This window comes from Nerophis ophidion, linkage group LG11 (genome assembly GCF_033978795.1).
Source record: "Nerophis ophidion isolate RoL-2023_Sa linkage group LG11, RoL_Noph_v1.0, whole genome shotgun sequence".
In the NCBI taxonomy this organism is placed as follows: Eukaryota; Metazoa; Chordata; class Actinopteri; order Syngnathiformes; family Syngnathidae; genus Nerophis; species Nerophis ophidion.
In genome coordinates, this window is record NC_084621.1 from 35,872,010 (window position 1) to 35,884,296 (window position 12,287).

The window sequence follows — 12,287 nt, forward strand, 5'->3', positions numbered from 1 at the left end:
ACAAGAGCCCACACAGCCTCACATGTTTGAGTGAGACACAGTCAAAAGCACATGTTAGCATTTTAAGTGACTACTCAGGTAAAGCAATCATCATGTTTATGGAATGCACGGCAGAAGGAAAGTGCAAGGTGTCTGCATGTTTATGTGTGATATTTTGACTTGCACATGAGGTAATTCTCATGGGATGTATCTGTGCCACATGTGTGAAGGTCTCTTCTCCTTGCTAATATTTCTGGTTGTGTACACCCATCTGTCTTTGTGTGTCACCCTCCCAGATAACGGCTTCATCCCAGACTCTCTGCTGGCGGAAGTGATGAAAGCCCTTGACCTTGTCTCAGAACCAGAATAGTAAGTACTTACATATTTTGAGCTTTGTGTTTTTTTGCTGCTCGTGTACACCTGTAGGTCCTCTGAAGTCACGGTCAGGCCAGTTTGGCCTCCCAGCTCATGTTTCACTACCCGTTAAAGCCAGCTTATTGTGAAAGTGCCTGAGTGAAAACCAGAAAGTCTGACAATCAGAGGGGGGACGTTAACGACAGGAAGAAATGCAGAGAGAGGGAGGAAACACTTAAAAGCGTTCCTTCAAACAGAAGCACGTTTTCCAGTGAAGAGCTGTAAGCTCAGCCCTGGGACTATAGTTCTGGCCTTGAAACTGGACCACTGATGTTCTCTGCAGAGCCCCAGATGGCTAACACATCACAAAATAACAGAGCACACCACAGGGGCTTTGCGGGGGACTCCTGACTCTTTCCATGCCACACAACACGAGTTAACAGCCTCAAATCCACCATGCTTAATATTCTTCAGTCTGCTGGTGCTGTTCTAAAACTACACTTTAAGTACTTTTATCACATGTAGGCTGGCCTGATATGGCTGTAGTATTTTTGTTCTTCCTGTTACAGTCAGCTGCTAGCCACTTGTGATCAAACAGTTGATATTTTCAGCCATAAAAGAATTACACATGCAATGCTGGCACAGCTGCTTTTGAGTGTCTCACTTATGTCCAGCCTCTCTTCTCACAAATGTTAGTACAACTCTTGACATTTCAGCAACCAAATATCCTCTATTATATCTTTTCAAGAGAAAATAATACAGTGTAATAATACAACTTGGATAAACGTTAGAGTAGTCAGTGTAAAGCTTGTTTAACAGTATATAGATTTACTATTCACTCTAAATAATTCAGCACACCTCACAGTGAACTTGTGAAAATGGTGTTTTTGGTGTAAATATTAGGTGGGAGCACTATGATTATTTATCATAAAGATAAGCATGTTGGTTTGTGATATTTGTATTATTACCATTAGTCCACAGCTAGTTACGATAATAATAATAATAATAATAATAACAATAATGGTTTTGCTTTTCTAGACACTCAAAATGCATTCACAGAGAACTGAGAACCCATCATTCATTCACTTCACATTTACACGTCAATGGTGGTAAGCTACACTTGTACCCACAGCTACCCTGGGGTACACTGACGGAAGTATAGATGCCAATTTCCACTTTGAACAGAAATGGCCTAAACATATAGTTAGAGCAGTAAATCTAAAGAGACCATTTGTTTTCCTCAGCACAAAGAAAAAGTTAACACTCCTAAAACCAGCGTAAGGGCGTGTTCACACTTGTCATGTTTACCTGTTTTTGCACGGTTCATTTGGTCAAGTGTGAACACAGTCCAAGTCCAAACAGCGGGACCAAGACCCCCTGAGAAATGAGTCTTAGTCCAGCGACCAGCGGACTTTAAAGTCTTAAGTCAATCAATCAGTCAATCAAAGTTTATTTATATAGCCCCAAATCAAAGGTGTCTCAAAGGGGTGCACAAGCAACAACGACATCCTCGGCTCAGATCCCCACATCAGGACAAAAAAAACTCTACCCGAGAAACCTTGGAGGGGACCGCAGATGTATGGACCTCCCCAGCAGCCCCCACCCACCGGGCGACAGGTGCAATGGACGTCGAGTGGATCTAGTTAATAGTGTGAGAGTCCAGTTCATAGTGGGGCCAGCAGTGGGTCATCTTGAGTGGAGACAAGTCAGAAGCGCAGACGTCCCCAACGGATCCACCCCGGGTCCCGACTTTAAACAGATAGTGCCTCATCTGTGGTCACCGAATAATCTCTCCACGCAGGAGGAGGCAGAGCAGAAAAGAGATGGCAGATCTGGTCTAAAAGGGGGATCTATTTAAAGGCTAGCGTGTACAAATGAGTTTTAAGATTGGGCTTAAATGCTTCTACTGAGGTAGCATCTGTAACTGTTACCAGGAGGGCATTCCAGAGTACTGGAGCCCGAATACAAAACTTTCTATAGCCCGCAGACCTTTTTTGGGCTCTGGGGTGTCATTAATAAGCCGGAGTTCTTTGAACACAGGTTTCTTGCCGGGACATATGGTACAATACAATCAACAAGATAGGATGGAGTTAAGTATTTTATATGTAAGTAGTAAAACCTTAAAGTCGCATCTTAAGTGCACAAGAAGCAAGTGCATGTGAGCCAGTATAGGTGTAATATGATCAAACTTTCTTGTTCTTGTCAAAAGTGAGGCAAGTGTGAATTTCGAACACACAAACGGACCAAAACACCGCATATGTGGTCACCAAATGCGATTGTAAGAGATGAGTGAAAACTAAGGGTGGGGGAATAGATCGGTTCTTAGATGCATCGCGATTTGGACATAGACATAGCGTTACAGCAAAGAGTAACCAGCTTGCACCAAGGAGAGGAAATGAGCAAGTAGAAAAATAGGTCATGAGAGAGAATAATATCGACACAGTGCCACAACACTGATATTATTGGGTAGATATGACACACCTCTTTGAATTGCGTACTTACAATGACTGGGGAGCGGGGGCAAAGTGTGTAACGCTGTCCTTTCCATGGTTTTAGATGTAAAAAAATTATAAAACAAGAATTCCTTTTTGACACGCAGGCATGTCTCTTATCAGGCTGCTACAGTGCTCATGTATTTACTCCATTATTGTATAAATGAAAACATACATTACGTCAGCAGCCGAAGGAGGAGCCAGACTTTATGCATTAATAGATTTATACCCAAATCGTTGCTCATACTTGTAGTCAAATCAAGCCTTAAAGGCCTTCTGAAATGAGATTTTCTTATTCAAACGGGGATAGCAGGTCCATTCTATGTGTCATACTTGATCATTTTGCGATATTGCCATATTTTTGCTGAAAAGAGAACATCCACGATAAAGTTCGCAACTGTCGGGGTTAAGAGAATAGCCCAGCCTCTACCGGAAGTCGCAGACGATGACGTCGCAAGTGTGGGGGCTCCTCACATATTCACATTGATTTTAATGGGAGCCTCCAACAAAAAGTGCTATTCGGAACGTGAAAACGACATTTTCCCCATTAATTTGAGCGAGGAGGAAAGATTCGTGTTTGAGGATATTGATAGCGACGGACTAGAAAAAAAAAAAAAAACACGATTGCATTGGGACGGATTCCGATGTTTATAGATACATTTACTAGGTTAATTCTGGGAAATCCCTTATCTTTCTATTGTGTTGCTAGTGTTTTAGTGAGTTTAATATTACCTGATAGTCGGAAGGGTGTCTCCACGGGTGTCTTGACGCGCAGTGTCTCAGGAGAGTCGACGGCAGCTATGGACGGCACAAGCTCAGCTTTTCTCCGGTAAAAACTAACTTTTTAACCACAATTTTCTCATCGAAACCTGCTGGTTGACATTTGTTAGGGATCCATGTTCTCTTGACCGCGCTCTGATCCATAGGAAAGTTTCACCTCCGGGAATTTTAAACAAGGAATCACCGTGTTTGTGTGGCTAAAGGCCAAAGCTTCCCAACTCCATCTTTCTACAGTGACTTCTCCAATATTAATTGAACAAATTGCAAAAGATTCAGCAACACAGTTGTCCAAAATACTGTGTAATTATGCCGTTAAAGCAGACGACATTTAGCTGTGTGTGTGCGTAGCGCTCATACTTCCTAAAAACGTGTGACATCTTGCGTACACGTCATCATTACACAACATTTTCAAGACGAAACTCCCGGGAAATTTGAAATTGTAATTTAGTAAACTAAAAAAGCCGTATTGGCATGTGTTGCAATGTTAATATTTCATCATTGATATATAAACTATCAGACTGCGTGGTTGGTAGTAGTGGGTTTTCAGTAGGCCTTTAAGACTACCACGCTTAGTGATAACCATCAAAAATTACAATTGGAATGTTAGCACAGAAGGATAAATACAGTTGGTAAACATATTTTCAACAAAAGGGGTTGTGTTGCTTATTTGAGTTTGGTGAAGTCAATGTAAATGTGAATCTTGCAGCATATCTCTGCAAAACATTTTGCCTCCTTAATAATACATCCCCGCTGATAAAATGTCAGGTGGTAAAAAATAAAAATCTTCCACTGAAAGGAAAGTGTTACAAGTGTAAGTAACCCAGAAGACGGGCAATGTACAGTACCCGTCACATACACAATACATCATCTCTCCCGTCCAAAGGCAAAACCTAGTAACTCACTTGTAGCTGATTTTGAGAAAACAAACGAAAAGCAATCTATCTTGATGCTGTCTTACAAAGATCTACAAAGTCATCAAAAGTATAGATGTTTTCTTGAGCTTTCATTTTCTTGCCGATTGAGACATGGATTGAATCTGCTCTCATGAACGTGTGCCTTTTCTCCAGATATTATATCACAATCTCGGGTGGGCCCCATTCTGCGTGTGCACATTGGGCAAGAGCCGTGTACAGCGTCCAGTTTTTATTTTGACCTCCACAGTTATCTGCCCAAAAGAGTATGCAAGGGGAAGAATCAAGAACAATACATTTAATGAAGGTGCTTGCAACGTCCTGGGCCAATCTTCCAAATATCCCCTCGTGCCATAATATCACATAATCAGGTTGACCGTCGGCCCCCATTCGTGCAAATGTCCCATTAAAGACAATAAGGCAACTGACAAAGAAGCTCCAATTGGTCCCTTCAGATACTAGGTTTTTCTGTTGTATCTATGCGAGTATGTGGTAGTTGCTAGGTCCTGCCATGCGCGTAACAGCTTACTTACGGAACAAATTACAATATCGCATACACTAATGTAAAGCATATCACCTAGGAACTCCAAAATTATTATCAGCTCAGTTTTGACCAAAATTGAGTTACTGGGTTTTGCCTTTGGACGGGATATCTCTTTTACATCTCTATGTCTTATTTTACATGTGCTGCTTGAAGGCTCTCTTGTCTCTATTATTGTTAGAAAACTGCTAATATCATCAAGGCCCTTTCAAACAAGCCAAGCGACTGTTGTGATGAAATCAGCGTGACTTCCTCTGACTGCTGCCAGGACAACGTCACAGTAGTAACTCTGCATCGAAATCAACTGACGCATACTTGTAAATCAGAAAGGGACGCCAGTTCCAGAACAAATATCAGCTGATTGCATTACGGCATCCAAGCAGGGATTGTACAAGAGAAACAACTGTTGAGAATTGCATGCATCATACAGTAAACTGTCCGGTTTGCTTTTAAACGCTCACGTCACGGACACACACACACTTGCATGTAGTTTGTCTCCTTGCTCCCTGCTGCCTTAAAAGGGCAATTGAACAAGCGTTTTGTTTTTTTCATTTACCCAGTAATAATAATAATAACGCTGATCTAACACACAGGAATGTCTGGAAAGGGATATATTTAGATGGACCACAGTCTTTGTGAAAACACGCTGGCGCTGATGTGATGTTTCCCTGTAACAATCTTTTTTTTTTTTTCTTCCACTAGTGTCCGTCTGGTGAGGCGCAAACTGGATCCAGAGAGCTTGGGCATAATCCTTCTGGGTCCCTTCCTCTTGGAGTTTTTTCCTGGCCAGGTATGGCGAGGTGGATGTGTTAAAAATAAAAAAAAAAGTGTTCACATAGAGGTCACATGAGCACCGATTTCCAAAACCAAGCACTGTTGTTGCTAATCAAAAGTTTATATGCCAAAAGCATTCCTGTGGTGTCTCATGTGAAATCTATGCGTGTTCGCAATCATATGGCGCTGCTTTCTACTGGACATGGATAGAGCGGTTAAACCTTTTTTTTTTCTGATGAGGCAGAGGAACTGTGTTAAAGTGATCAGGGCTTTAGAGACCCGGCAGAGGAACAGATCAGAAATTATATCGCCATTAGCCAAGTGGACGCACACGCAGACACACGTGGGATTGGGGTAAGGGGTTAGGGTTTCATATAAAGGCATATTAACACGAGAAGCTAGACGCGCTCGCAGACAATACACCCTATCAGTGTATTTGCACCTTCAAGCCAAAGTCAGCACAGGTGTCATTGTTTTCTTCGTTTTTGGTGGTTATATATTTGCACTGAGAATACATCACACACGTACTTCAATGTAACAAGCAGGATTGTATGTTTGCTGCCAGGATTTAATTTGTTTGGCTTTCTTGTCAAAAATGTTCCACTTCTGCATCTGCGATTATGTTCTGGACAGAGAGTCTCCCCAGCATGTTTTTCACTCTGTTCCCGGCTTGTGTTTCAGGATTCAGGAATCCCGGACTCATTCCCTGTCTACCACTACAACGGACTTAAACAATCCAACCACAATGAGAGGGTAAGATAATGGTGCTTCTTCTTCAATTTCCTTGAATGTTTCATGTGTTCAATCCCTGTCTTAATCAATACACACTTGGAGACACCCTGTCTTTCTAGAATAAACAGTAGCTTTTGCACCCTAATGGCCTGTCCATCAAGCCAAAAACACTATAGCTTGGCCTCCCATTTCTCTGAAGCGAGGTGAGTGTGATAAATGCTCACCGACAGGCCTATTAGACTGGCTTAGTGTGACGGATGGCTGTCATTGAGTGTATATGTATTGTGTGTGTGTCTGTGCCCGATCCTGGCACTCAGGAATATCACTTTCTGCAGCTGTCAGTGAAACCATTTTGTTACCATCTTTTACCTTAACTTCTCGTGGGGTAACAGATACATGTAGCTGCAAGGTATTTTTAATGTTAGAGAACCAATTTGATTTCCATAGACCTAAATGAGTATAACAGCTCTTGAAAGTATTTGAAAGTATTATAGCCGCCTCTGCAGCTGGTACATACTGAATGTGTGTCTGCATGTGTGGGTGTGTTTTTGAAAGGACTCAGCCGTGAAATAACATATCCAGTCTGCTTTTCACCCCAGACCACTCTAGTGCCCGTAAAGATATTGACAATGCCAATGCCTGTCGTTGGGGTCAGAAAGCAAATCAAATCATGGCTTTTTCCCACTAGGATGTAGGACTGGGCTATATGGCTAAAACTAAGTGTTTCATATCGGTCAATATCAATAATTATTGATATTTTTATGACCTATGAAAAATTAAGTTAAAGTTAAAGTACCAATGATTGTCACACACATATGAGATGTGGCGAAATTATTCTCTGCATTTGACCCATCATCCTGATCACCCCCTGGGAGGTGAGGTGAGCAGTGGGCAGCAGCAGTGCCGCGCCCGGGAATCATTTATGGTGATTTAACCCTCAATTCCAACCCTCAATGTTGAGTGCCTAGCAGGGAGGTAATGGGTCCCATTTTTATAGTCTTTGGCATGACTCGGCCGGGATTTGAACTCACGACCTACCGATCTCAGGGCGGACACTCTAACCACTAGGCGACTGAGTAGGCTAAATACTTGTCCGGGGTGTACGCCGCCATCCGCCCAAATGCACCTGAGATAGGCTCCAGCACCCCCCGCGTCCCCGAATGGGACAAGCGGTAGAAAATGGATGGATGGAAAATAAGGACAAGGAGAACGTATATTCAATGTAAACATTTTTATTTAAAATATAATAATCCTCTGATTATAATCCCCTCAGCTATCGAGGCAGAAAGGAAAGGAATTGTCAACACAACCAAGAAAAACATGCTAACAGTCAATGTAAACCAATTCTAAAATCACATGGAACACTTAATAACCTCTTAAAATTATGGTGCAAAAATAAGGACTAAGTAATAAATAATACAGTATAGGGAACATGTGAAATGTAAACATACGGAAAAATGAAAAAAACACATTTCTACAAGTTTAGTGGCAGGAGGTTAATGGCTGTGCTCTAACCAGTCTTGGTGGGGGCAAGCGCCTTGCATAATTTACAGACCACATTGGTCTGACTACGGTCAATATGAAAAATTTCAAAAAACTGCCATACTGTCTAGGGACTTTTTCCGTTTTATCAGTAATTTATTTGCTCTCTGCCCAGCCCTAGTAGAATGCACTGGATCTATAGTACGATACCATACTGTACACAAGGTGTTTTTTGTCACATAATGTGTCACTATTTAACATCTCAACATGGGACAGAAAATGGAGTCTTCTTCAATTTTGACTTAAAAAAAACAAAACCTGAATTTAACTCTTCACTCGTAATTCCCAAAATAAAAAATGGTTTTGACTTTTGAAGCAATGTTTCCAATTAACGTTAAAACATCCTTCACTGTCATGAGAGGTATAAAAATAAGTTAAGTTATTTTAATATTAAATTGTAACAGCATTATAACACTTATTGTTGAGGTAAATGACAAAGACGTAATGCTTAGTTGAGTCGTGTTGCACGTGTGCCTTACTCAGCTCACATTTAAAATGTCCATACAACAGTAAAACGTTCAATAACATTACATCACTGCCTTCACTTTGATGACCAAAATAGAACTCGGGGAGCGCAAACCACTGCCAGGCCCTGTATCCTAATGGTAAAGAATCCTTTAAAAAATGTAATCCTGAATCCAGGCGGTGATACGGATCGCGGGGGGCGCTGGCGCCTATGTCAGCTACAATCCGGCAGAAGGCGGCGTACACCCTGGACGCCCTAGCTAATACATAACCTGCTGGTGGAATGTCAATGATAAACGATTAATGAAATTGCCACATCCGTGTGTTTGTTTCCTTATTGTTTTGCTTCCAAACCGGCTGCTGGAGGGTTCACTCTTGACATGGGTTTAGCATATGTGCACATTTTTTTTATAGTGAAATTAATTAAATAAACTGAGTGAACCCTCCTGTCAGTCATCCACTGTCTTTGTTCAGCTTGATAACGTTAATAACTTAGTAGAAATTATCCGGATGAACAGCAAAATATAATTGCTTGTTCTTTATCCCATTTCTGACATTTTCTGAACATTTCATAAATATGTTTGCCCATAACTATTTGAGCGACATTATGTTGCCAACTAACTATTAACAAACACAACAAATACTTAACCTCCTGGTGGATGTAAAGTGGCAAGTTCACAAGGAATATTAAATGTACCTTGTGGTTTCGAAGTTTAAACTCATAAATCGGATTGACTAGAAATTTCCCATAAAAGTCAATGTGACTTCAAAACTCTACACTGTAAATTTTGGGAATTTTGTACACACCTTTCGGGGACTGATAAGTTTGTCAAATTTTAGTCAGATTAAATGAAAAACATGACCAAGCAAACCATATAATTTGCATATACATGAAATATAGCCACATGGTATTTTTGCCACTATATATTTATATAAAAATATACTGTATGGTGAATTTATGAAACTGAGACAATACAAAATTAATAACATTGTAAATAAATAATAAGAACCCAAACACTCGTAACCATGTTAGCATATTAGCTCATGCTAACGACGCTAGCTTCATTACATTACGATTGCACATACAAATATGCATGAAAACACTTCTACAGACATCACACATGGGACGGTTTAACAAATACAAATTGTTTTAGTTAAATTGTAAAACTTACAAATGCTGCATGGAGTGAGGAATGAAGAATCCTTTCAAGCAGAAACGCTATTTACTTTCGTTTCAAGGTTATTAAAACAGGAAGTACTTTTTCTACCCGCAACACCTGCAGTGAGCGAACTCGTCCAAAAGATGATGCCGTAGCACAAACAATAACACAATATTTCAGTGTCACTGTTTGTGTTCAAAGAAAACTATTGAACATAATATACATTATGGCCGTCGAGAAGAAAAATACATTAATTGGCCGCACCGTTTTATAAGCCACAGATTTCAAAGTGTGAGGGGAAAAAGTAGTGGCTTTTAGTCTGGAATTTACGATGTTTTAAATTAATCTATTTAATTGTATTTGTTATCAGGTCAATGTGCAGGGCACTTAACCTAATTACAAACAAATGTTTTAGTTTTATAATGCATTAATATATTTTATGTCCTTGTAATACAAATGGGACCAAGTTGGTTGAATAGCCCTTATATATCTTGACGTATGCTTGAATGTCTTCTAAAGGTATTTGAAGCACAGCCTAGAGGGGGCGTCACAAAAACTTCAACTTTGCTTTTATCTACTACCGGTATTTTTTGTATTGGAGTGCGGATGCCGGGTGCAATACATAGTGGTTGTGTTTGACCAATAATTGTCTTGTTCTTCAGGGTATCCGCGGATCCTTAAAAAGTCTTAAATTCATGTATCTAAAATTAAGGCCTTAAAAAGTATTACATTTATTAGAAATTCCTAAAATGTTCTTAAATTCAGTACTCAATGGTCTTAAATTGTCGGGCCAGTTTTTTTTTTCTTTTTGGGGGGGGGTCTTTGAGTAAAAGTGAGTGATTTCAGCTCACTCATTTTTTCTTTGTATCTCTTCAAGAGATACAAAGAAAAAATGAGTGAGCTGACAAAAATAGAGGCAGAACTCGCGAATGAGAACAGCCAGCTGAAGCTCAGCTGAGGCTCATTTGAGTGTGTGTTCAGTGTTTTGTTGTTGATGTTATAATACTGTTTTGCACTATTATTGCACTATTATTGACCAAATGTAATTTATTTTTACCCTCACCTCGGTTATTATGTTTTTACAGGCGTTGGTGTTGGTTGGTTTGTTTTGGATGTCAAAGTTTTTGGATCCCTCAAGATTTTTGATAAGCTGTTTGGCAGAATGGTGCTTATCAGTTTGTTTATTAATAAACATACAAAAAGTAAACTAGACTGATTGTCATTGAGGTTGTAGTACAGTGGGATCCCCAACCATCGCTTATATTTATAGATTTTTTAATATTTTTTTTGGTCTTAAATTTCATTCAAGGTGGCATTAAAGAGGTCTTAAAAGTCTTAAATTTGACTTGCTGAAACCTACCCTGTTCTTAGTGACGTACTGCTGTGTTTTAGGTGGAGTATGTGGAGGGGACCGCTTTGGTGCTAGGGTTTGAAGACCCGATGGTTCGAACGGACGACACTCCGGTCAAGCGCTGCCTCCAGACCAAGTGGCCCTACATAGAGCTGCTGTGGACCACCGAACGCTCGCCGTCCCTCAATTAGTCTTGTTGGAGCGTCTTTCGGACCACTACTGCCTCCATCACACACACACACACACACACACACACACACACACACACACACACACACACACACACACACCAAGCTCCACTATAGGGAGCTTACAGAGACCGGGATCACAACCACACACATAAACACAACACTGATGAATGAGAACTTTACAAATGCACACAAGAGACTGATAAACTAAACTGTATATGCCTGAAGTTCACCTTTAAATGATGCTATTGTCTGTTCAGCACGTCTTGCAATTTCTCACATCGTACATTTACAATAGTGTTGATATTTTACAAACACATGCAGTGTGTCACACAATCGCACGCTGGAGCTGGCATTACAACTATGACTGTTTGAAGGACGGGGAGCAGAGCGACCAAAAGCCTTCCACATGAGAACGCACTCACACACTCACTGCTAAAAGTTTACATTGTTATGACAAACACAGGCTCAGAATGTGGAGGTTAGTGTGCAGACTGATTTTGGTACCTTATGCAGCTCATTCAGAAGTTGGCCGGGCGATCATGTATTTATTAACGCTCAGATTGTGGAATAAAAATGTTTTTTTGACATCTACCCCCTGTTGATTAAATGTGGAGTCCTTCTGGGGGCCGGCATCAGGAAACTTTCAGATCCATGTGCAGCTCTTCAACACTAACATGTTTGCTTTCTGCAGAGATAATACATCACTACATCTAGATGGTCAGTTAAAAGTTTGATGATAATGCTACAAGATGACGTGTTCTCACTTTAATGGAATATTTGTCTTTGTAAGTCGGGGGATGTGAACTTTTTACGAAGGCAGCTTGCAAATGTCATATTCTTCACCTTTTGTTTATTAAACATGCCTAAACCAATCAAATGTATATCATATGCTAAGCAGTTATGATTGTTGTGGTATTTTTTCCTTTTTAATGTGGGTTGTGTTTACTTTTAGAAACCGCCGTGGGCTAAATAAATGCTCTGCAAGCCACAAATGGCCCCTGTGCTGGCCTTTGAA

The 12,287-nt window shown here is 40.5% G+C and overlaps 1 protein-coding gene across 2 annotated transcripts in view; it reads left to right on the forward strand.

Annotated features, from left to right (window-relative positions):
• Positions 1 to 11,863, forward strand: part of mindy3 (MINDY lysine 48 deubiquitinase 3) — a 49,426-nt gene extending 37,563 nt beyond the window's left edge. For both annotated transcript variants that reach the window (XM_061915746.1, XM_061915745.1), the window contains exons 13-16: positions 276 to 348; positions 5,760 to 5,847; positions 6,513 to 6,584; positions 11,123 to 11,863. In XM_061915746.1, the coding sequence (XP_061771730.1) occupies positions 276 to 348; positions 5,760 to 5,847; positions 6,513 to 6,584; positions 11,123 to 11,272 (383 nt within the window). In that variant the 3' untranslated portion in view covers positions 11,273 to 11,863. The remainder of the gene's footprint in view (positions 1 to 275; positions 349 to 5,759; positions 5,848 to 6,512; positions 6,585 to 11,122) is intronic.
• The last annotated feature ends 424 nt before the right edge of the window (positions 11,864 to 12,287 follow it).